This window comes from Acinonyx jubatus, chromosome B3 (genome assembly GCF_027475565.1).
Source record: "Acinonyx jubatus isolate Ajub_Pintada_27869175 chromosome B3, VMU_Ajub_asm_v1.0, whole genome shotgun sequence".
NCBI classification, from domain to species: domain Eukaryota; kingdom Metazoa; phylum Chordata; class Mammalia; order Carnivora; family Felidae; genus Acinonyx; species Acinonyx jubatus.
Genome location: NC_069386.1, coordinates 96,127,179 through 96,152,400, shown reverse-complemented (window position 1 = coordinate 96,152,400; position 25,222 = coordinate 96,127,179). Strand labels below are relative to the sequence as shown.

The window sequence follows — 25,222 nt, the reverse complement described above, 5'->3', positions numbered from 1 at the left end:
GATTTGCATGAGAGGTAAAGTTCCAAAACAAATCTGTAAAATTAGACAACTTGATACGCTGGGGTGGAAACTCCAGTCCAGTTTCTGGGTTAGCAGTATTTCTGGGTCCCTGATTGGGAGGTTTTTGTCATTCACTCTGCTTTGGGAAGTGGGCCTGGGTGTACCCCAGGGGCACCCTGCTGAGTATCTCCTGGTATTCTCGGAACAAAATTCCTCTTCACATGTAATATCCCTAGAATTTTACACAAGGGTGATTTTTGCTGATTTGGCTGAAATGTGGGTAGGATGAGCCTCACCTTATCCTCCAGAATATAGAAATGCTTCTTTTGTTTCATTGATTCATATTGTAAATGCTTTCTAAGCAGTAGGTAAAATGGGATTTCCAAGTGATCACTATTTGATGAAACAAGAAAAGGTGGTTCCAATTTGGAAATGAATTCCTTCTAGCTAGAAGATCTTCCATGATTTCTTCTTGCCTTCTTACCTTCTTTTCCTCCTCCTACCCCTCCTCCTTCCTTCCCTCCCTCCTTTCATCCCTCTTTCTTCCTTCCTCTCTTCCTTTTTCCCTTGCTTTTATCCTCAGATATTTATTGATTGCTTGTATGTGTCGGGCACTGTTCTAAGTGGAAGGCCAGTACCCTTTCATATCCACCCATCAGAATTCAGTTGATATGATTTTGCTTTGTATTTGTTGCATGTTGGCTATTTTTTTAAAAGGCATTATTTTGTGTGTGTGTGTGTGTGTGCGCGTGTGTGTATGCTTCTGAGTTGTTTGGATTCCTCAAATACATTGTGAGTCTTTGAGGGGCAAGAACCTCATAGCCTTCAGTTTCTGTGCATGCCTTCTCTACACCTAACATGGTGCTTCATCCACTGAGGTCTTAGTACATGTTGTTGAGGGTTGCCTCAACATCTCCCTCTGATTGAAAGAGCAGACTACAGCCTTCCCTGGTGGTAGGCACAGACCCAACACTGATGGAGACAAACCATAGATCAGCCCTTGCTAACCAATCTCTTTCTTCTTGTCCAAAGGAGATCTCATTCCTAGGCACCAGCAAGTATTTAGTACGAATCAGTACTTCAGCGGGGTGAAAATTCCAGACCCTGAGGATATGGTGAGTGACCCATTTTGGAAAGAGCTCTGAATATGGAGGCTAAGGTTACCAGGGTGTTTAGGTGGTAATCATTCTCTTTATATGGGGAGTTGCAGACTAACGAGGTTTTGGTAGTTGCTCGCCTGCCTTAGTGCCGTGGCCCACACTGCACTGGAAAGTCCATTTAAGAGTGAAAAAGAAAATTGGGGCAAATTGGCTAGCAAGACCCTGGCCTTCAATACCAATTTAGAAGTTGCTGATAGCAGAGGTTAGCCAGCATGTTGGACAGAAATGCAGAATTGCCTGCCTTCTCCTGTCCTGCCTTGTTTTCAGCAGCTGAAGCTAGGTACCTCACACAGTGACTTATCCAGGAGGAAAATCCAGCATTGCCCAAGTCCCCTACTCTACTGTACTCTTACTGCCCAGACCATGGTGGGAAACCGTAATGAACTTGCTTGGCAAGCCTCATTCTGGTATCTCTCCTCTACAGCCAATGTGGAGAAAATACTCATTTTTTAAAATTGAAAAATTTTAAATGTGCATACTCTTAACACACTTTCAAGAATTTATTGCAGTGAAACCATCAGACAGAGGCATCAATATGTGACATTAGAAATTATTTCCTTTAGTGTTCCATCCATAGGGGATTCATCATGTAAGTTATGATATATCTCTACAATAGAAATGCCACATAGCCAGTAAAAATAATTAGATTTATTATTCACCTGAATAAAAAGTCCACAATGTATTGTTAAATGAAAAAGGCTATAAATAGTACTAATAATTTGACATAATTTTAATAAATGTTTAATAAATGCACAATTTATGTATGTATGTACACATACATTTACATATATAAATAAAATGTGACCGCTTCTGGAAAATCACGCAAAGTTTTTTACATTTGTGAAATAAATGGCTGCAAGGTTATATACCAAAATATTAACAGTGGGTATCTCTTTGCGGTGGCCTGATTTCTTTCTTTCTTTATGGTTTTTTAAAAAAATACTTTTGGGTGTCTTCCAATGAGCCTGTATTATAATCAAAAACATCTCAGAGCACAATTAACGTTTGTGAAATCCTGAGTTTCTACCGTCTAAGGAAGGTACTTTCAAACTGAAACTAAGCCTCTAATTGCTCAGTTTCCAGATGGAAGTTCTGTCAAGCTCCATTTGAGCTCTGTGTTCACTCATTGTCCTGGCCTGTCCCACGGTGAAGGCTTTCACCTTCCCCTGCTGCCTCCTTCTCCGGCACCACTACAAATAGGAAAAGTGGGTCATGCTGGGAGCATGCTGGGACCGAGAGGCAGGAATGACACCTGGCATATGGGAGGTGACCCAGCTGGCTCCCTTGTGACCTGGACATTCCCAGTTCCACACTAAATATCCCTTAGTGATTTCCTCTTCGCTTGTCTTACAGTGAAGACTCATGAACAACCCGGGGTTTCATAAATGCAAAAGGCTTCCCAGGGTCTCCCAGAGGTTGTCCTGCAGGGGATTTCCTGTTGACAGAAACACAGGAAGAAGTAATGCGGGGGCTGCACTGGTTGAACATCTGTGCCCGAGTCCCTCTGCCGGTCAGTCATCCTGCTGGAGGGAGGCCTGCTTGCCTCTGGCACTGGGAAACCAGCTAAGCAGGCAGAATGGGCTCTCCTATCACAGCCAACCAGCGGGCCTCATCCCAGGCCAGGCGTTGTTGCTGAGACAGCAGAGCTCAGTGTCAGCAATGTCATGTCAATCCCTAGCAGTGCCCAGATTTAACACACACAAAAGGCAAGAGAAATATTTAAGATATAGTTGGGGGTGGGGGAGGCTACTCTCAAGGTTCTAATACAAATCTACTGTAGGATTTTTTTTCCCTGGTGATCTTAGGGAACTCCAAAACTGAGGCTCTTATCTCTTACCCTTACGGTGATTCCAAGTGCACACTTGGAATTTGAGTGTTGGGGGCTGATTCCCTGTGCAAAAATAACATCGTGCTGTGCTCTTAAGCTTGACCACAGCACTTAAGAGTGGTATTGCATTAGATGAGCCTGGCCAGTCCCTCCAGCGCACATCTGCCATCTCTTTATACATGCGATGCACTCCATCCAGCTGCCCTCCTTAATTAGCCTCTGTTAGTGGTGTATCTCTTTAACTGGCCTGTCTGGCCCCCTGACATTCAGCATTCCTCTTGCTTTATAGTGCTTGTTATTCCTGATTGCCTCCAGCATGTGACTGGAGCAAAATAGCCTTATATGGCCAGAGGGAGATTGATGAATGTCTGCCCCAGAGACTCTTTACAGCAGGATGATCAGGGAAACAGCAGGCTCTTGTGGGAGGAGAAACCAGTGTTTATTCCAGAAAACCAAGAAGCATCTGTTCACCTAGGTAGGGAGGAAAAATCTATTTTGAAGCTTCCTTTATGTAAATGTCAATAGATGCAAAAATTAGGGCCTCTTTTAAATGCCAATGTAAGTGCCAAAAATTACTCTAAGGAAAGGCAAGTTATAGAAATTGAGGCAGAAAAAAAAAAAAAGAAATAACAGTTGCTTCACAAGTGCGTTTCTTTCTTTCCATGAATGCTCCCTCATTATTTGCTACCTGCACCATTTCTTTGGGAAGTGAAGGGAGTGGTGAGGAGGAAAATTTGGAAAAGAAATTTGGAGGCGGAGAGAGAAGGAGCTTGTGAAACAGGCCTTGTTTCAGCTGGGGAGGTGGGTGGGGGAGGCAAGAAAGGTGCCAGGAAGATGCTTCTGTTACTCAGAAGACATTCAACCTGAGGTCACCTTAGCTTTGAATACATACTGTAAATAAAACCCCCTTTTCTTCTTTTTTTTCTTTTTTTTTTTTTTTTTAAAAACAGGAACCACTTGAATTAAAATTTCCAAACATCTCTTCTCCGGCCCTGGGGCTCTTAAAGGTAAAATCATAGCTTCTAACAGACCGGAAGCACACAGTAGCTGGTGTCATTGGGGAGTCTAAATGATTTATATCAATCCATGAATTGAAAAGTGTTCCTTTTAGAATTCTCCTTCTCCTTTGGGAAGTATAAATACGTTGAATTTTTATTTACATTGTTACAATGAAAACATCTGTAGGTGTTTGTCACTTTAAACTAAACCCAACATACTGTATTTAAAATCTAAGTTACAGAAATTTCAGATGGATAGTACTTGTTTTATGCAGGGATCCTTTTCTTCAAAAAATGTTGGGCCAAAGGATTCATTTAAATAGTCAACTCCCTAGTATATCAGAAGTAGGTTTTGATTTTAAAACTTGATTTGTATATACATTTTCAGAGATCTATAGCTCTTATGTAAAATCGACTACCAACTAAAACATTTTCAAGTTATAGTCCATGCCCTACCCATTTCAAAGTATTTAATGCATTTACTGATGCATTTGTAATATAACCAAAAAAAAAACCAAAAAAAAACGGAGACAGTTCCTTGGGGTATATAATTGTGAGATTTCATCTACTCAAGTATGAACCCTATGGCCTACTTAATGGCAAAGCAAATAGTTCAGAATGATGCAATCTAAGGGCATGTATACTATGCTTCTCCTTCCATACATGCATATATATACTGTAATGCATGGACTATTTCTGGAAGAATATACCAGAAAAAAAGGAACAGCTGAATCTGGAAGGGGGAATGGAAGAACTAGAGTGGTGAGGAGACTTTGCTGTGTTCTGTATACATTTTATTTTTACCATGTGTGGGTATGAATTTTTTTAATAAAAACCCAAATTTTTACAAAGTATACACAAAGGACCAAACTGGTTATGTGGATTATTCCCGTTGGATACTGAGGCAAACTCAAAAATCCTATCTTACTCCCTCAGGGCAGAGCACCAACTGCCTCCAGAACAGGGCAAGGTGGAGAAAATGATTTTTTTGTTACTATTCCTAGAACCTATCTATTTACTTATTATGTGGTTACCCATTTAGGAATAATTGTGGAAGGAACCAAAAGCATGTTTGGTGTGTTTCTCCTACTTTTCCTCCTTCCTGTTCCCAAATGAAGGGTTTGATCTGTCAAAGAAAAAAAAAAAACTGATTTCAGTAAGTTAATACAATTTTAAAGAAGAATGGAGACTTGTCTGTTCTTTTAGGGCTGTCTCCACATGAATCCTGCTGAGAGAATGACATGTGAACAGCTGTTGCAGCACCCGTATTTTGACAGCATCAGAGAAACAGGGGATTCAGCAAAAGAGCATGACAGACCAATAAGGAAGACGCTGAGACAGAGCCGAAAGCACCTGCCTGGGGTAAGAATGGGGCACTGCTTTACACAAGTGTCCTGGGGTTGTAGTTTCCAATGACCTCATGCCTGCCACCTGGTGCAGGGAGTCTGTATCTATTCTCGGGGCGGTAACAGCGGCTTGCAGCTCCAGCACCTTCCTTGCAGAGCATGGTGACGGGCATATGATCTGTCAACCAGGGCACTGAGACATCTGCCTCCAAGGACCCCCTTCTCCCTGAACCCTGAAGGCGTCCTTGCCCTGCAGTTCCCTGCTGCCACAGAGGGGTTTTGTTGTGCACGAGCATGGGTCTCAGGTACACGAGCGTGAGCCCCACTGAGCGTGCTTTTTGTGCTTTGGAGAATGAAATCAGATTTATCCCAGGCAGCTCTCTGTCATCATGTTTACTTTCAGTATTGATTGACGTTCCAGGTTTATCCAAAAATGGACCTGTTTTCCCCTCTGTTCCTTTAATCATCAGAGTTGGCTCCGGTAGATACAGTGCCGAGTGCTCTCAGTGATATCAGAACAGCTTATTTAACCAGAGAACAGCATCCAAGCTGCACACAGGGAGCCTGTGAAGAAAAAGACTGGTATAAAGTGGCAAAATAGCCTTGCCTTAAGTGTAAGCCTGTTACAAGCCAAAAGCTGTAGTAACTTAGAATGGACTGTGGTTAGAACCACAACTAAGATGAGCTGGCTACTCCTGGTCATTTCTGGATCTGCCTAGGTAGCCCTTAATCTATAAATTATTATGCCTTAGTCTTTCCCTTTGCAGACCCCACTGCCCAGCATGCTGAATGGCATCCGGGTTGTATATGTGAGGTTTGGAGGAGAGAAGGGGATGGACAACACATTAGAAACAGGTAGAGCATGAACTGTGGGGTCCAAAGATAGACAAGAGTTACAAAATTAAGAAAGCTTTATTTTATTCTGTCATATATGACCCAGGTAGCAAAACATGCCAGAATTAGACTCCCCACCCCCACCCACCCCGAGTTACCACTTAACTTGCTGTTAATCTGTGTTCAAGAGTAGAGGGTCTTGATGCAAATATTTTTACTTGAAAGAATGGGGAAGCCCACTAATTAATTAGTGTATTGCATATAGGCCCTGAAGGATTCAACTGTTTGAAGTATTAAAAAGTAACCTCTGTTCAGGGACTCCTGGGTGGCTCAGTCCATTAAGCATCCTGCTCTCGATTTCAGCTCGGTTATGACCTCACAGTGCGTGAGTTTGAGCCCTGAGTTAGGTTCTGACAGTGAGGTAGCCTGCTTGGGATTCTCTCTCTCCCTCTCTCTCTGCCCCTCCCCCGCTCACCCATGGTCTCTCTATCTCTCTCTCAAAATAAATAGACATAAAAAAAAGTAACCACTGTTCAGATACCTAAGGCCATGTAGTACATCTATTTTTTGTATGTTCTCCTTACTTTCATTTGACATTGACAATAAATTCAAACATTTTCTGGGAGCATGAAGGGAATAGTTTTGCCTTTTTAACTAAGGAGTAAGGGGGCAAATTGTTTAAGTGCTCCAGACACCAGTTTTCTTGGCTCTAAGATCACACATTGGCTTAAATGATCCCAAAGGTCCCAGCAAGCTCTTAACTCCTGTAAATCTATGTGGTTTTTTCCTAATGTTAATATGTAGATTTTTCCTTCTTTTTCATATTCTCTAAATTTTCTCAAATGTGCAATGTTTTGCTTTTTAATATAAAAGAAATCTTTAGGGGCGCCTGGGTGGCTCAGTCGGTTAAGTGTTAGACTCCAGCTCGGGTCATGATCTCACTGCCCAAGAGTTTGAGCCCCGCGTCGGGCTCTGTGCTGACAGCTCAGAGTCTGGAGCCTGTTTTGGATTCTGTGTCTCCCCCTCTCTCTGCCCCTCCCATGCTCATGCTCTGTCTCTGTCTCTCAATAATAAATAAATGTTAAAAAAATTTTTTTAAAAGAAATCTTTAAAAGGAAAAAGAACAAATTGAAACATTTTGTCTTCACTCAGAACCTGGGATTCTGTGCAGAAAAAGCATTTCCATGCTGAAAAATGGACTTCTTTACCTCTTTTGTGATATGTTATCAATAACAAAGAGTGTGTGGTGTTGAACCTGATCCTGTGTTTTGTATTTTCAGCTGCAGTACCTACCCCAGCTGACTAGCAGCAGCTTCCTTCCAGCTTTGGATAATAAGAAGTACTACTGTAACTTGAAGAAACTCAACTCCCGTTTTCCAAACATTTAAGGAGCTTGAAGATTGATGATGAAAAAGGAACCGAACTTACAAACTTGATTGAAAATAATCATAATGCTTTAAGAACATCAGGAGAAAACCTAAGTAATAACCTGGGGGAGGCCAGCTGGCAGAATCGGAAGGGGAATTACAGAGGCAGCCTTCTTCCATGCTTCCTGATGGTGACTGGAACAGAAAGGAAAAAACTTGTTTGGATTTTCACTTGCATTTTTGTTGTATCTAAGTAGCTGAGTTTATTGACAGAAATACAAATTGTAGCTGCGGCCCATATATCTGGCAAGATTAGAGATGTGATAAAGATTTATGCTTCAACTGTACTATATGCAACAAGAAAAATGGATTACAAAACACCCATACGTATTTCTTGTATCTCTTTCACATGGAGTCCTATCCCCTGCCTTTTAGTTCCTGAAATCAAAATGTTTAAAATCCCATTTCCTGCTTGCTCTATTTCTTGATTTTCCTATTTTAAAACATTTTTGGAATATTGAAGAGTTGCTTAATATTTTTAAAAATCATGGATTATCATAACAAAATTACAAATTTAATGATATTTCTAGACATTTCTTACATATGCTTTGGTCTTTACCTTTAGTAAAGGATGCATCTTAGTCATTTTTGCAGGCAAGATGGGTTTATATAACCCATCCACAGGTTACCCAATTCCCCATGCAAACAGTGGTGTGAAGGCTGGCGGCAGACCAAGGCGATCAAGAGGTAGAACGAGCCCTGCAGGCTTCCTGGGAACTGAGCCTATCAGCCTGAGAGTAATTATTCTTCATTCTCTCCAGCTCAGCCTCAGACTTGGAGACAGATCTATGGGCAGCACTATCTACAGTAATCTGGGATTTGGAAGAAATTGCTTGAGTTTTTACTTGGATCATGAAAGACGTGAGGTTGTAAACTCCTATTTTTCCTGAAATACTTTTTTATGCTATCTGTATGTGTATGTGTATACATATGCATATGTGTCTGTACACATATAAGTGTGTGTATACATATACTATGCTAAGAACTGATAAAAATAATAGAGTAGTCCAAATTGATACTGAAGATTCCTAGCTTTGTATTGTGAGACTTGAAATGATGACCTATAATTAGCTTTGACGCGGGCTACCACTCTTCAAAAAGCTTCATCACTCCTGTCCCCTGAACACAGGGTAAAATGAAGCTCACGTCTGTTTCTTATAGCTGACTGCCAGTTTTGGCTGATGGGCTGCTGCTGTGTCCTAGTCATTCTCAGCCATAGTTTTAGATGTTGTATTTTACGGTATCTTCAGAACATTTCTTCTGTACTCTTACTAGTTTACTGCTATAGTAACTTCCTTCATGACAGCATATGACTTTATTCTTTACTGCTAAGTAACTCACCAAATTTAGGCATCTGTTCAATAATTTTGGCTACTCCAGCCAGGTTAATGATATTCTAAGGCTTCCTGATGTATGTGGCTTCTTGCAAGGAGCTGACAGTGGGTTAAATACTAGTCTCGGCATTATCTGATTCTTCTTATGTAGCTTTGATTCAAATGGCAAAGAAGGACAGCCCACTTCTGTGAAGAGTTTACATTTTGTGTTTTTCTTTTTAACCCAAAACAATGTACTTGACGAGGCAGATGATTATAACTGCCTAATTTATCCAGTAGTTTTATAGAAAACCATTTAGAATACAAAAGTAGTTGCAGACTAAATTGTGGTGAATTAGTTGCCTCACCACACAATAAGCAAACAAATCTGAGATGGAAGCATTCATTTTTTTCTAATGAGTTCTAAATGTGCACTAATGCTTAATTCAACCATATCTGTAATCATTCATTCAGCATGGAGTCACTATTGTTTCACATAAGACTGTTTTACAACCTACTCTTTTTAATTTGTTATTTTCTGATTTTGTAAATGACAGTGGCAATTATTCGTAAATAGTATGTCATTTGTGGTATGTGCTATTTACATAAGCTGGTTTCTAAACACAATTAAAATCCACTTTTTCTACCCCAATGCTGCATCATACAGTGTTTATTTTAAAATTATTTCCAGCTAAGGTTCTATTCAAGACCGTATAGTTTATGTTCAAGAACCAGACATACAGAAATCTACAGACAAGTTGGCCTATAATTAACAATAATAGAACCAGGGCCATTTCAAGCAGGTAAAATTAAAGATCTGTTTTTACCTATTTGTGATATTCTTTATCACTGCTTTCTAGATATAAATTGAATTTTGTGTTTATACTTCTTTTTGATGTCCCTTGAAGTCATAGGAAGCAGTACCCAACATATATGGGGAAATTTAAATTAGTTTCTAGTTGGCATGTCAAAATTTTTGGTTTAAAGCAGTATTTTAATTTAAGCAAAAAGTATGGTCTTCATGATTATTTCCTTTGTTCTACTGCAGTTGCAAAACTATTTGAATTCAGCCAAATATTTATGTCTAGTTTTAATAAAACACCCGACTAAGCTTACAAAATAGACAAATTAGCCAGAAACTATTCATTCAGAGAAAGGTGTAGGTTATAAAGAACAAAGGAATGTAGGGTCATGAGAAATGAATGCAAATCCTGGGAAGCAATATGGATGCCTCAACAACCAATGACTGCCTTTCATAATTCATCAATGAATCTGAAACGTAGCTTTCAGTTTTTCATAACTATACATTTACAGTAACATGCTTCAATAGCTTTAAAGTAAAATGTAACATTAACATAAATTACTGATAAAATACAATAAAGAATATCTGTGTTGCACATTTAAATCACTTTAAAGAACTCTGTCAGTATCTACATACTGTACAGATTTCTATATAAAATGAGGAACATATTAGAATTAAACTGCTACCTTGTTTCCATTTTTCCTAAAAGGATTTAATGTACATATATTTTTACTTCCAACTTAGTAACTTCAGTGAGTCATGTCTGAATATTTTCTACATGATGGACTCTGCTTCTGAAATGTCATGACTGAATATCCTTAGGGTCTGTTGATTATTATATAATATTTATGATGTTTAGGATCAACAATTTCAAATGATACTTTATATTGAAATACAATACTTCTTAAATATGATTATTTTACTTCAAGTCTAATTTTAGTTCCAGAGAAGGCAGTGCTGTCTTAAAGGCTCGGATAAGGTTTTCTTTTTCTCTTACTCCAGGAAGATCACTTAACAATAAATATTTCAGGTTTCTGCAAAAAGAGAAGGAAAAAAAAGCTACTTTGGTTTTGCCTTTACTCTTATAGCATGAACAATAAACTGTATTCACTGGCCTAAAAAACATTTCACATAGAATGTGTTTATATTACACTATACTTTCAAAATGACTTTTAGAACAGTAGTGTTAAGAGTGCTATTTTAAATGAAATTCATTCTAGGAGCTAAGCCAGACTTTGGAAAGTTGAGTTGTTCTGAATTATATCAGTAATTCTAGCTGGATCTTTCCAAATACAGTGTATGTATTATGCCATAGAACTCCTTTGCATGTGAAACACTAAATATGAATCTTAATCCAGAAAAGAAAAAAAATGGGAAAGTTCTTAAAAGAACTTCATTAAAAGATGAAGCTTCAAACCTTCAACTAATATAAGAGACAGTCTACTACCTTTGGTTCTGATGCTTAAAATTTCTCTACTAAAAAAAAAATAAACTTAAAAGTGGGGATGGGGGAACCTGGCTGACTCAGTCAGTAGAGCGTTGAGACTCTTGATCTAGGGGTCGTGGGTCTGAGCCTCAGGGTGGGTACAGAGATTACTAAAAAAAATTAACTTAAAATTTCTCAAACTTTCTGTGATACTGAGGTTATTGTCAGAACATCAGGAAAAATTCTTCGAAAGATGGACAGGAAGGATAATGGCAAATGCCCATTGATGGCCTATTGTAGCGGTCACCATGCTAGATGCCTGATGTACATTTACTTTTCAAAGAAGATGCCCCCTTAAAAATGCAATAAAACAATGTATTAAGGTTGATAATTTTAACTGTTTTATTTTGGAAGAAAGTTAAGTCATTTTCTTATATTTTTCTGAATTTAAAAAAAAGGCTCCACCTCTTAATTGTTTTAAATTCTAATTATTCAGGGAACCTGTCTGGCTCAGTTGGTAGAGCATGCAACTCTTGACCTTGGGGTTGTGAGTTGGAGCCCCATGTTGTGGGTAGAGTTTACTTAAAGTTTTTTAAAATTTAAATTCTAATTATTCACTTTTAACATTATCAAGTTTCCATTTTGGCACTGACCACCTACCTTAAGTGATATAAAGCAATGATGCCTTTGTCTGTGACATTCCCACATGAAATTATTTCCATTTCCAATACGCTCTTTTGTAAATTTTCAAGTTTACCAAGTTTCTCCAAACAGTCATCCTCGATATAATGACACTTGCATAGCCTTATTTTTTCAACATGCTGTAGGCCCTCTAGGAGATAAAAGATACATTTTAAGAATCTGCTTTACCATTAAGATAACCAACTATCCTAGTTTGCCTAGGACTATTCTGGTTTTAGGACTGGAAATCCTATGTCCTCAGAAACCTCTCAGTCCCCAGGAAAACTTGGATTCATTAGTCACCCTATTAACCATACAAACTATTCACTATATAATATAGGTCCATTCTGTAATCAGATGCCCATGTACTGGAGGAAAGAAGGGCCCACACCAGCAAAAGCTGTATGTGTACAATTATTCTCACATTATTGAGGGTTTCTCAAATGACAGAAATTTGACAGTTTGATAAACCAGGCCTTGAATTTTAAACCAATAAGCACAAAATAAAGGCATGTAGAGATAATCTTAGTGGAAGGAGAAAGGAGAGGAAGGTGTTTGTAATATCTATTTAATTAAAAAAAATCATACACAGGAAAAAACAAGCTGGATTGTACTGACAAGGGCAAAAAAGGACACACCTCTGACTGTAACAGTGAATCAACTGCAACAAAATGTCACTGCAAAGCACCTCCGTTTCCCATAAGCAAATGACAGGGTAGTTACCCATGTAATCAAATCCAATGCTCATGATACAAGAGTCGGTGGCATCAATTGCCTGAATCTTGTACTTGTCCAGAGGTCCTGTGGGGAGGTGGTTGTAATCCTTCTGCCACCTCTCCTGGCCGTGGTAGCGCACCATGGCCCCACAGCGCAGCAGCCACTCCGATGCTGCCCTATCGGGTCCCACATCCTTGATGCGTTCATAATCCACTCTGTCGGCAAAGAACAAAAATAGTTCGTTTTTAGTATAATCAATAGCTGCTTAATGGCAGTCCGTCAACATAAATACAGTACAGCAACAACTTTTCCTTTCAAATGACTGAGAGGGAGGGAAGTATACTCGTGAGAGTCATGTAAAAAAACATGAGGGCTCTTCCGGCTCCCTTTTTTGTTTTTCTTTTGTTCCCAAGTGAACTCTGTCTAGGCCTATTGTTTGTATATGAGTTTATCAGGCAGACATGTACCTTCATTGATTCACATGTAGCACAGTGCTTGACACCAGGAGGTAGGTACTCGGTAACTATGTGTTGAATGAACGACTATACTGGGTTATTGGTTTTTTTTTTAATGATAAAAGATAAAATGGAATAATTTCAAATCTGTTCAAATTAATGTCATTAATTTTTAATTATTTAATTTTTACATTTGCCTTTCTCGCTAGTTGGTATTAAAGCTGTATTAAGCAACAAGCAGATGAGTTTCGTTAGTTTCAAAATGATATTTCGTTTTTTTAAATCTTTAAATGTTTATTTTAATACAGGGAGAGAGAGGGAAAGAGAGAGCAAGTGGGGTAGGGACAGAGAGCAAGGGAGAGACAGAATCCCAAGCAGGCTCCACACTGACAGTGGAGCCCGACACAGGCTTGAACTCACAAACAATGAGATCATGACCTGAGCTGATATCAAGAGTCAGACGCTTAGCGACTGAGCCACTCAGGCACCCCTCAAAATGACATTTCAAAGCATGCCACCCACTTTTTAAGAAACTTGAGTCCCCATGGTAGTATTTAAAAGGCTAACTACATCCCTTAAGATTCCTTTCATTTTAGAAAACTTGAATGGTATGGAAAGGAGAAATAACAAAAATCACTGAAATCTTGACTGGAACCCAATTAGTTAATATTTTATATTAGTAATGTTAATATTTTCTGGTCTTTATTCAATGTTTGTATGTATGTTTTGTTATTAAACAAAATTAGGATCATATTGCACAAACTGTACAAAAAAAAGATATTTGACATACAAGAAATAACCAAATTAGCTACTGGAATCTCATCAGCTATAATAATTACCATGTTTCTTCACCTTAGAGTAACTTACTTATTAAACACTGCATTCAACCAGCCCCAGAAGTATCTGCAGTCACATGACCATGGGAGTTTCTTTAAGCCACACAGCTGCTGGGAAATTTTTCCAAACAGCATCATTTGATCTAGACACACAAAACAGTATTCGTATAAGGTTATCAGCTGGCAATCAGAGTCCCAAACACACAGTAACTTGCTTTACAACTTCAAAGTCAATGCTCTTGTGCCAATGAAGTTGATGAGTCATTTGCCACTGAAAGTTATTGAACAAGTCACTCCTGTCTCTGTTTCCTGGTTTCTTTGCTGCAAAAAAAACAATAGAGAGGCTGGATTGGATGGTCTGGAAGGTTCCTTCCAGCCTTGATATTAAGTTTCATTCTTCAACTTTGGGTTGGAGTCTGCCTGCAGTGTCGCCACCTGATGACCATTCAGGCAGTCCACCTACACATTTGCTGAAACCAGCTACTCCCAATCTACATTTCCAGTATCAAAATGACAAACTTAAATCACCTAGGGAGCAATGTGTCGAGGTTAAGACGCTTATATTCAGGAAGGGAGAGGCGCCGTGAAAACAGACCTTTCTAAGACAAGGTTGCAAGTAGTATCACCAGAATAGTGCAAACAAAGGCAAGGGCAGCTAGGACAGACTGGGCAAGTAACTTCACCTCTGTGACCCTTGTTTTTCTCACTTGTAAAATCAGATGATTTGCTCAGGTGATTTCCACCTGTAAAAATCTATGAGCATGAGTTGAGAAAGTGATTTCTGAACTGAGTCTCAATCTGATTTAATTCAGTTCAAGTTTCTCTAGGAGTGTGCTAAGTCAGAGGAAAACAAAGATAAATGAAGTGTGGTTTCTGCCTTTGGATTGCTGAAAACTTACTGTGGGGTGAAGTGAGATAAAACAAGTTAACAAGTCGTTAAAATAAATGACAGAACCTGAAAATTCCTTAAAGAGGTAAAATAAGGATAGACCAGGATTTCAACAGGCAAAATGCCAGGAGAAGGTATGTCAGGTGATTAGCTGAGGCAGAAATATTTAAGGCATGCTGTAGCTCAGTTTGGTTAGCACATGGGGATCATGAGAAGAGGAGGCAGACAATTTACACAGTCACATCAGGAAGGGTCTCGCCTGATCAGCCAGGGAATTTGGATTATCTTCCACAGGCAGTTGGGAGTCACTGAGGTTTTAGCAAAGAGCACTGGCATGTTAGAGCTATGCTTCAGAATGTTATTTGGACAACATCAAGACTGAGGGTCAATAGAAAAAAACAAAGAAACAGCTAACAAGGGCTTCAACTACGCATAGCCATGGGAAAGGACCAAATGGGGAAAGAATGGGAACAACATTACAGAGTGGATTCCACATCTCAGTGAGATGTTCTGGCAAGGGCCAGAATAGTTGAAGATGACATTAAGTTTTGGTCTTGGGTCACCGGTTGGATGGTGATGCCATGAATAGAAATCAGTGTCAGGAGAACCAGCTGTAGGTTTCTCCCACCCCCATCCCCAGCTTTTCATATCCTAACTATGAAGTGTTAGCAGAACTTCTAAGTGGAGATAACCAACAAATTATTAGAGTGATTCACAAAATGGGAGAACTGGAATGAACTTAGACCACCTAGACCATTTAGAGATGAGGAAACAGGCCCTCATATTAAGTAACTTGCTGACACCCTAAATCCCTTCTGGAACAAGGTGGAGATTTAATAACTGCCTATGTTTAAAAGAACTTACTCAATGTTTCATGGCTAATTGGTGGCAGCACGGAGACCTGAACCAAGTGCTCTCTCCTACCAGTCCAGAGCTTTTTCCTCAGTCAATGGATGGTACTAGAACTTGGGAATAAGAAGACTAGAAAGAGGCCTGAGTGGGAACCACCCTAGAGCTGAGAAGTGACTGCAGATGTTGAGGCTACAGAACAGTGAGAGATGAGGTCTGAGGACAGAACCCGGGATCACCTCCATTCTTCATTTCTTTTCTACCATCATCTGCCTTCATCACCGCAAACTTCCCACCTGCTATCACTATCTCATTCTCAGCCCTTTCCAACTTTTTGTTAAAGCTCTCTCCACCTGTGCCCACCTCTGATAACTCAACTGGCTGCCAATCTCATTTATCTGGACTTTCCAGCTTCAACTTAGGCTGTCCTATTTCCTGTCCCTCCCTGCTCTCCATCCCCATCCTGTCTGTGGAAATCTTACCCAGCCTCAAGACCTGATTCAAATGCCATCTCTACCCATCCATTCATTCATTCACTCAGTAAGTATTTATTGAATATCTGCTATACTTAGTGCCAGAGATACAATGGTAAGATTAAAAAACAACAAAGGAGAGACAGAGAAAGACAAGGTTCTTTGTCCTCATAGAATATATACTCTAATGAAGACAGACAACATAAAAACAAATAAATAGCATGCAATATGTCTAAACAGAGATATTAACAAGTTCTGTGAAACACAAGAGGAGGGAGGGAAGGGAAGGCTTCACACTAGAGGTGTCTTTTGAGAGGGTCTTAAAGGATAATTAAGAGTTTCTAGTTAGGCAGACAAAAAGAAAAGTGTGCAGAGGAAAAAGGAGAGCAAGGATTACATCTTATTCATTTCCATTTTTCTTAGCACCTAGCACATTCCCATCCACCAAATTCAAGAGTTTAATAGATATTTACTAATTAGTGGTCTTCAATGGTTGATATATTTCCATAGAGAAAGGCAAACGAGAGAGACTGTTATTAAGTAAATTAGAATAGTCTGTGAAAATTGAGTACCTTCACTTGATTCATTTTGGTTCACCTTATAATTCAGTTTAAAGGAAAGGCTAAATTTACTCCAGCTAGGATCTCTAAAAATACTAGATTATTATATTTAAAATACTTTAAACATGAATATAAAAGTTTTACTTGGCAATAAAGGTAAAAAAAAATAATAAATTGGTCGGGTTTTACATTCTCAACTGCACCCCTGCTGATTTTAGAATTCAAGCAGTTACTTCCGGAAATGTTTTCTATAGGGAAAGAGGAGACCTCTAGTGGTGAGTTGGTGAATTTAGCTCTAATGATTGGGGGAAAAAAACCAGTTAACAGCAAGCTAAAAAAAAAAAATAGCCACTACTAAATTATTGCTTCAATAAATAATTCAGAAATTAAAAAATCATTTAAAAAAGCTCCTTCTTACTCTCATAACCTGGCTGAAAGCACATGTTTCTAAAAATTGCAATTATGCTTGTTACTTACAGAAGGCTAGATCTCTGTGATTCAAAATAGGATACACACAAAATGTTTCTGAGTAACTTTGGTTGAGGGTTCCCCTGTTTGCATAAGAAAAGTAAGTTTTTTTTTAAAGTGGAAGTTCTGGGGTGCTTGGCTGGTTCAGTTTGTAGAACATGCAACTCTCGATCTCAGGGTTGTGAGTTCAATCAAGTCCCACATTGGGCATGGAGCCTACCTAAAATTAAAAAAATTTTTTTTAATAAAAATAACAGTGGAAGTTTTGTTTTTACTTAGCTGGGCTATCCAAAGCCATGGCTAACTAAGTGGCCCAAAAGACTGAACTAAAGAACTATTTCTTGAGGGTGATAAAAATGTGAAGTGGCAGATTTGGGGAGATTTTCCCCCAAATTACAACCCCACCTCACTGCAAATCACCCAATATTGATGCCAACTCTTATTCCTGAGGTGTATAGAGTCTAGTGAAAAGAAAGAGAAAAATTCATTAGGAATTGGAAACAAAGTTCCCCAAAGCCATTCCTCAGCCAACATCACATGGGATCCAGTGAAGTAATGTCTTACTCGTTCTGACATGGATGGAAGATGAACTTGAGCTCTCAGCTGAGGGTGGTGTCATGAATACAAAATGTCACACCCAAGACATTACAGGGTGTATGAATGGAAGGTAAGCTCTTGACTTGAAATTACTTAACTGAAACAAATTAAGGTACAGTCAAACCTAGGGGAAGGTAAGCAGACAAAAAAGTTATACAAAGAGCAGATGTATTGTGAGTTCTTTCATCTTGCTAAACAAAGAAGCATGTACTCAAAATTACACGGTAAACAAGTCACTACTTTGGGCTCAAGCGTCCCATGAAAGTTGACCATAAACATGTGTAATTCTGTATTCAACCTAGTAATAAAAATCCACTACCTCCAGTGCAAACTAAAAAATAACCATCTCCACTAAACACCTATCAGAATGGCAAAAATTAAAAAGTGACAACACCAATTGCTGGTGATAAGAACCAGATCACTCAAAACATTGCTGGTGGGAATGTATAAAGGAACAGCCACTTTGTTTTTTGTTTTTTATTTTAGAGAGAGACCGAGGGACTGGGGGAGAGGGGCAGAGGGAAGAGAAAGAGAGAGAATCTTAAGCAGGCTCCATGCTCAGCGTGGTGGCTGACGCAGGGCTCTGTCCCACAAACCTGGGATCATGACTTGAGCCGAAACCAAGAGCCGGATGATCAACTGAGCCACACAGGTGCCCTGGTACAGCCATTTTGGAAACAGTTTGCCTGTTTTTTACAACACTAAACATTTGTTTATATGACCCAGCAATTAGACTCTTAGGCATTTATCCCAGAGAAACAAAAACAGGTTCACACAAAAAGCAGCACATTAATGTTCATAGCGGCTTTATTCCAAATAGCTAATTAGAACTCAGATGTGTTTCAATGGGTGAATGGTTAAACCTATTGTGGTATACCCATATCATGAAATACTACTCCCCAATAAGAAGGAATGAACCTTTCATACATACAACGATCCCAAGGGATTACACTAAGTAAAAAATAGCTAATTCCAAAAAATTACAGATTGGGGAAGGGGTGCCCCGAAGGAGTGAAGTTATAAAAGGGTACCCGTAGATCCCTTGTGGTGACTGAACTGTGTCGTAGCTGGACCGTGGTGGTGACACAACAATCTACACATGTGATAAAAACTAAACAGAACTAAATAGACACACAAATGTAAAGCTAGGGAAATCTGAGGAAGATCAACGGATTATGTCAATGTCAATTTCCTGGTTATGACACTGTCCTACAGATTTGCAAGATGTTTTCATGGGGGGAGAAGGGGTAAAAGGTACACAGGATCTCTACTGTTCCTTACAACTGTATGGGACTCTACAATTATCTCAAAACAAAAAACTGAATTTAAGGAATAACCATCTCATTATTATTATTTTTTCATTTGTGATGGAAAAAGCAGGTAACATTCTATGTTGTTTTCACAAACAAAGGCATTCAACTGTCCAAGAGGTAAAACCATTTGAACATAATAAAAAGTCATTTATCCAGTGCAGTTGACCCTTCAACAACATAAGGGTTAAGGGCAGTTGAAAGTCTGCATAGGATTTTTGACTCCCCTCAAATTTAACTGCTAACAGCCTGTTTGATTAGAAGCCTTACCAATAACATAGGTGATTAACACATATTTTGCATGTTATATGTAGTATACACTATGTTCTTATAATAAACTAGAGAAAAGAAAATCATAAGGAAAATACATTTAGAGTACTGTATTGGATTTACTGAAAAACATGTGCCTCCAAGTGGACAGGAGTTGTTCAAACCTGTGCTCTTCAAGGGTCAACTGCATTTCACTCCGCTAAACACCCTTGGGCTTTATTTCATGTAATCCACACAACAGCCCTGTGTGAGAGACACAGCTATTACTCCTAGTTCACAGAAGAGATCTGAGGCAGAGACGAAGTGGCTTCCCCAGGCCACCAGACTAAACAGTTGGAACCAAATCAAAGTCCTTCCAGCAATAAAGTTTTTAACATTCTAATTTTGTTCTGTTCAGCTGTTCTGACCCTAAAAATGAAAAACTGCCGATAAGCACTGAGCACAGGCGTTAAACGGCCACGGTGAGGGCGAATCACCAAACTTCAGTTGGAAGGTCGCTTAGGGATTCCATAGCCCACCTCCTTCACTTTACAGATAAGGACACGGGGTGAAGAGACCTGTACGGAAGAGCCCCGTATTCCCAGGTCCTCACAGTGGGTTTAAATCTGCATCTCCACCCAGGATTTAAGACAAGGAAACAGACTGCCTAATGATGGCAGAGACAGACCCATCTGGTTCTTCTAGGCGCTCGATATTTACAACACCAAGAAATGACACCGTCAGGAGCCCTACAAAAAGAAGTCCAGAAGACCGCAGGCTACTAGGCGTTGCCGCGACAAGGCCTCCGTCCGGAGCGAGAGCTAGGGCCGGACGGGCAGCGCCCCTCAGTGGGGAATTCGCCTGCGGGTGGCCAGCAATGGGCCTCCCGCAGACAGGGGCCGAGCCGGAGGCAGGGAGGCCGCTGGGCCCGCCCAAATGAGAGCTTTCACCCCAGTCACGCCCGCACTCTCTCCCAAGGCCCCGAGGACGCAGGGCCTGAGATGACAGGACGCGCGGCTCGGCGGGCTACCTTTTCAGTGAGCCCCGCAGCGGGAGAAGGAAAAGGGCAGAGCGTAACCACCACCCTACTCCCGCCTCGCGCGGGGCCTAGCTCCTCTACTCACGGCATTGGAGGAAGGGAGGGAGCGAGCGAGCGTGCCCCGCGTCTACGGCGCCGCCGGCCTGCCCTTCGCCCTCCGCCGTGCGTGTCCATTGGCTACTGGCGTCGCTCCCACGTGGGGCGAAGACACGTGCTCCATTGGCCCCTGAGTGGGAGGCGGGATTAGACAGCGCCGAGAGCCCCTCAGGGTCCGGCTCGAGGGACCACCTCTGGGGGCTGAGGGAGGACGGGGAAGGGGCGCAGGCGATGGTCCCCGCACTGCGCTATATCCGCGGTGCCTGCGGCCCGGCCCTCGGAGGTTTCCCCGGGGGGTTCTCCTCCGCAGGCCGGCCGGGGAGGTCCTGGCCGCTGTGCCAAGGTGGCCGCCCAGCTAGCACCCGGTGAGTAGCCGCTGGCCTGCCCTCGCCGCCTGTGCGACCGCTTCTCTCGGAGGTGCCTCTTGCTGGACCTCTGCCCCTACTCTACTTCCCTGCCCCGGGCGTGAGTGAAGGTGAGGTCCTGTGGAGCCCTGGCTGCAACCTCGGATCCCAGGAGTTACCTGTAGGATTCACTGGTTGTGTTTGTGTGACGGATGAAAAGAATAAGGCGGTGTTGAGTGGAGCTCTAGAGCAGTTCTGGTTTTCAGTACTACCCTCCACTTCCCTTTCAATTCTTGGGTGGGTTACTTAAGCTTCTTAAAGGCTCACTTGTGAGTAGGAGCCTAGTCTCTCCCGTAGGTGGTCGTTTTAAGGGTTAAAGGACCTATCACACTAAGCAATCAAAGAAACTGTTTATTAGCTGGCATCCCTGATGTTGCTTGGATGATTTGAAACCATTCTTAAATCCGTCAGTTCCTGGCAAACACTGCATAGAGTTGCCCTGTGAGAAGCAGTTCAGTTACTAGTCAAAACCTGCACAAGTAAGTGTCCTGTGATTTGAAGTTTGGAGGTCACATTAGAAACCACGGTCTTTCTCTGCTCTCTGTGAAGGAAATGGCTTATGCTAAGGCATTAAAGCTGGAAAGCTCTTGGATATTTTGGGAAGTAGAAGGTGGGCAAATTGAATGTGGCCGGAGCTTAGTGGAATAGAGATGGTGTGGCATGATACTGGAGACAGGCTACATCACAACAGATATTTGATTTGATTTTAACTACACATTGAACTTTATTCTAAAGGAATTGGGAGACTTAGAGGGTTTTTAAGAAGAGGGAGTGCTTAAATGTTGAGGTTTCAAAAGTTGACTGGCTGCTGTGTGTTAATTTGGAGGATTAGAGTGGTATAGGATTTGTGATTCATAGTGGGGGTATGTAGATAGTTATTTTGGGAATGCTTTTCTTAAGGAAACAAGGTAGAGTTAGTGAGGGTTTTGTGTATACTTTTTATTTTGAAATAATTCTAGACCCACAGGAAATTGCAAAAGTACAGATTTTAGGTAACCTTCAGCCAGTTTACCCCAATGATAGCGTCTTCCCTAACTATAGTACAATATCAAAACTAGGAAATTGACATTGGTATGACACAGACCGTGTTCAGATTTCATCAGTTTTTAGATGCACTCATTGTGTGTGTGTGTGTTTCTATGCAATTTAATCATGCTGCTTTGTGTAACTGTCATCACAAAATACACCACAAAGATATCTCTTATGTTACCAATCCCTTTATATTCACATACCATCTCTTCACCCTTCCTAACCCTTGGCAATCACTAATCTAGTCTCTAGCTGTAAAATTTTGTCATTTTGAGAAGGTTTTATGAGTAGAATTACACAGTATATAACCTTTTGAGATTGGCTTTTTTCACACAGCATAACGTCTTGGAAATTCATCCACGGTGTTGCCTATATTGACAGCAGTTTCCTTTTAGTTGTTGAGTAATATTTCATCATATGGTTGTATTACAGTTTGTTTAACCATTCACCAGTTGAAGGACATCTGAACTGTTTGTAATTTGGGGCTCTTATGAATACAGCTGCTGTGACGTTTATATACAGGTTTTTGTATGAACATCAGTTTTTATTTTTCTGAGATAAATGCCCAAGGGTGTAGTTGCTAAGACATATTTAGTTAGCACATGCTTAGTTTTTTATTTTCATTGTAGGCATGGCTTTTAATATAGGGCCATAAAAGGAATATCCATTGAGAAATACTGAGTATTGATTTATAAAAGAAGAGTACACCAGAGGTTCCCAAGGAAGTATAAAACATGAAGTCATGCACCTGGGATCCAGGTTCTGAATATTAGAATTTCCCTTACAGAAAGACTTGAGATGAGTGGAGTCCATGTTTGGGACTCAAAAAGAGACCATTATATCCTTTAAGTGGGAGATCTTCAACAATCCAAAGAATGACCTGAGGAAGAGTGGGAGATCAATGATGTGGCCCAAATTGGGTAAGATATAAGCCCAAAGATCTGTTTTTCCTATGTACGAGTGAGAACAGAACAAAGGAGGTTGTGCCAACGTCAAGGCCTAAACCAATTATCTGACTTGAGTGAGTGTGTTATACAACGGCAAAGATAAATGTTTAGTTTTTTAAGAAAATGCTATACTCTTTTTCCAGGGTGGCTGTACTACTTCACATTCCTACCAGCAGTGTGTGAGTGATCCAGTTCTTCCTCATTCTCACCAGCATTTGGTGTTACCACTTTTTAAATTTTAGCCATTCTAAGAGGAGTGTAGTGACATCTTATTGTAGTTTTAATTTGCATTTCCCTAGTCATTAATGGTAGTGAACATCTTTTCATGTGCTTATTTTCCATCTGTAGATCTATCCTCTTTGATGAAATTTGTTCTTGTCTTTTGTGCATTTTCAAAATGGCTTATGTGGGAGTTCTTTATATATTCTAGATATGAGTCTTTTGTCAGATATGTGGCTTGCAACCAACTTGTTGGTTGTCTTCTTACCCCCTTAACAAAATGTTTTGCAGAACAAAATTTTTAATTTTGGTGAAGTCCAGTTTATCAGTTTTCCTTATATGGATCATGCTTTTGGTGTCTTCTCTTCACTTAGCCCTAGATCCCAAAGGTTTTTTCCTTTGTTTTCTTCTAAAAGTTTTATGGTGAATATTTGATGATATAATACATTTATTGTAAATTTTTAAAAATTAGAATACTGGTATTGTGTGCATGTTTTAAAGAAGCCTTTTAGAAATAACATTGAAATATTTATAGATGCTGTTTAGGATTTGCATAAAAATAATTTAATGCAGGAGGAGGTGAAATAGATGGGATATAGAAAAAGCAAGATTAGCCATATGCTTACAAAAGTAGATATGTTGGGCATGAGGTAGGTGCTAAAGGTAATCTTTTTCTGCTTCTCATTACTGAATTAGATAGACTATACATGCCCTTCCTAATCTTTGAAATGGTTGTATAATCCGGATTTATCATGGCTAAAATTGTGGCTGTAAGCCTATTTCTGGATCAGTTATTTCCCTAAGGTTTGAAATTCTCACTGGCTGTTTCCTTCTCAGTAGAAAAAAGTTCTTGCACACTGAAGACTTGAGTGTCTTGAAGGACCTAAGTCTTAAAGACCTAATGTGTTGGTTTATCCTCAAGAATACTGCACTTGAGTTTTAAATGAATAGTTGGTAGAGAAGAGTGTGATGCTTAACACAGAGTAAACACTCTGCCCAGGCAGAGTGCTGTGGAGGGTGAGATTGAGAGAGGCTTGGGAACTAGTTACCCTGCCTGCTGGGTGTGGCAGCTTATATTACTGACCCAGCAATGCATGTAATTCTTAAAGGCTTTTTCCTTTAAGAAGACAATATCAGAAAGCCCAATAAATATTTGATTGTAATGATTGCAAATTAATAGTTTGATGAAAATTATGCACACGAAATTTGATGAGATCTACTGTAAACATGCAATACTTTAAAGGTGACTTTCTCTTAAAGCTCATTTGATGTAGTCGTTATTGGTGGCGGAATTGTGGGCCTTGCCTCTGCCAGAGCACTCATCCTGCGACATCCAGCACTTTCCATTGGTGTTCTGGAAAAGGAAAAAGATTTGGGTATGTATATTACCAGTGTTGCTCTTTGGGCTTAACCTGAATACCTGCTCATTATTTCAGTTCTGCATCTTTCATGTTGAATGCCATTATTAGTACCTTAGTTTGGGTTCTTCATAAAGCAGAGCCTGGGACCAGAACTTGAGTAGAGGTGATTATTTGAGATGTTGTTTAGGAGGCAGAAGTGAGGAGTGTGGAGAGTAAGCCTGAAAGAAAGAAAAGCCACAGGAGGGTACATAATCAAGGTTGCAATTGTGAGCTTGATTCCTCTGGGACCTCTGAGGGGCAACATAAACATTTCCAAGGATTGTGCTCAGTTTTCCATCAGCTAGTGTTTCTACTGGCTGAGGATTGCCCCTGGGGACATTGAGTTGTAATCTTCTCCCTCTCCCCTCCTGTCACATTAGAAAAGGCCGTGGGGCGGAATACCCAGAACTATAGTGGGTTTGCCAGCAGGGAGAGTTGGGTTTGTGCACCAAAGTTTGCTAGTAGTGAGGAGTGGGTTTGTGCATCACAGTTGTAACTGAAGTGAAAGATGGCCTGAGGGGATGTGGCATGGACACCAGGGATGGCTACTAGAAGAAGTTACCGGTGTCCTGCCTATAAGAACAAACTCAGGCAGAATTTTCAATAATGTGGTCTCTACTAACTTCAACTTTGTTTGTTCCTCCACTTTGTAGCTTTTGAATACTTTGTATAGTTTCTCTTATCCTGTTTCTCTTGTCCGGTAGCTATTCACCAGACTGGACATAACAGTGGTGTCATACATAGTGGAATTTATTATAAACCTGAATCTCTAAAAGCTAAATTATGTGTACAAGGTGCAGCCCTCATCTATGAGTATTGTAAGCAAAAAGGAATTTCCTACAAGCAATGTGGTAAGGTAAGGCATTTTAC

General features: G+C 40.2%; 3 protein-coding genes across 9 annotated transcripts in view; 2 read left to right on the top strand and 1 right to left on the bottom strand.

Annotated features, from left to right (window-relative positions):
- The window catches only part of CDKL1 (cyclin dependent kinase like 1), a 59,191-nt gene extending 49,633 nt beyond the window's left edge, over positions 1 to 9,558 (top strand). For both annotated transcript variants that reach the window (XM_027065678.2, XM_015080095.3), the window contains exons 7-10: positions 1,033 to 1,115; positions 3,939 to 3,995; positions 5,193 to 5,348; positions 7,447 to 9,558. In XM_027065678.2, coding sequence (XP_026921479.1) covers positions 1,033 to 1,115; positions 3,939 to 3,995; positions 5,193 to 5,348; positions 7,447 to 7,554 — 404 coding nt within the window. In that variant the 3' untranslated portion in view covers positions 7,555 to 9,558. The remainder of the gene's footprint in view (positions 1 to 1,032; positions 1,116 to 3,938; positions 3,996 to 5,192; positions 5,349 to 7,446) is intronic.
- DMAC2L (distal membrane arm assembly component 2 like) lies at positions 9,559 to 20,443 on the bottom strand. 3 transcript variants are annotated; one of them, XM_053224442.1, is made up of 6 exons: positions 20,343 to 20,443; positions 17,072 to 17,282; positions 13,855 to 13,966; positions 12,539 to 12,747; positions 11,795 to 11,966; positions 9,559 to 10,742 (listed from the first exon to the last, which is right to left on the bottom strand). In XM_053224442.1, the coding sequence occupies exons 3-6, from the start codon at positions 13,959 to 13,961 to the stop codon at positions 10,628 to 10,630; spliced, it is 603 nt and encodes a 200-aa protein (XP_053080417.1). In that variant the 5' UTR covers positions 13,962 to 13,966; positions 17,072 to 17,282; positions 20,343 to 20,443; the 3' UTR covers positions 9,559 to 10,627. The 3 variants fall into 3 exon arrangements, with proteins under 3 accessions (XP_053080417.1, XP_014935582.3, XP_053080416.1); XM_015080096.3 differs by having other exon boundaries at positions 17,072 to 17,145; positions 20,343 to 20,401; XM_053224441.1 differs by lacking the exon at positions 17,072 to 17,282 and having other exon boundaries at positions 20,343 to 20,440.
- A 28-nt stretch (positions 20,444 to 20,471) lies between these two features.
- Positions 20,472 to 25,222, top strand: part of L2HGDH (L-2-hydroxyglutarate dehydrogenase) — a 40,409-nt gene continuing 35,658 nt past the window's right edge. For 2 of the 4 annotated variants that reach the window (XM_015080092.3, XM_027065677.2), the window contains exons 1-3: positions 20,472 to 20,718; positions 24,213 to 24,328; positions 25,057 to 25,208. In XM_015080092.3, the coding sequence (XP_014935578.2) occupies positions 20,585 to 20,718; positions 24,213 to 24,328; positions 25,057 to 25,208 (402 nt within the window). In that variant the 5' untranslated portion in view covers positions 20,472 to 20,584. The remainder of the gene's footprint in view (positions 20,719 to 24,212; positions 24,329 to 25,056; positions 25,209 to 25,222) is intronic. The other 2 variants (XM_015080093.3, XM_015080094.3) reach the window with 2 other exon arrangements.

Bases quoted from the DNA above. Each gene is read 5' to 3' on its own strand.
- DMAC2L (XM_015080096.3), bottom strand. The intron at 13,967-17,071 runs GTAAGTAACAAG...TTGTGTGTCTAG, and splicing joins TCACAGAGATCTAGCCTTCT to ATCAAATGATGCTGTTTGGA. The intron at 10,743-11,794 runs GTAGGTGGTCAG...CTCTTTTTGCAG, and splicing joins ATTGCTTTATATCACTTAAG to AAACCTGAAATATTTATTGT.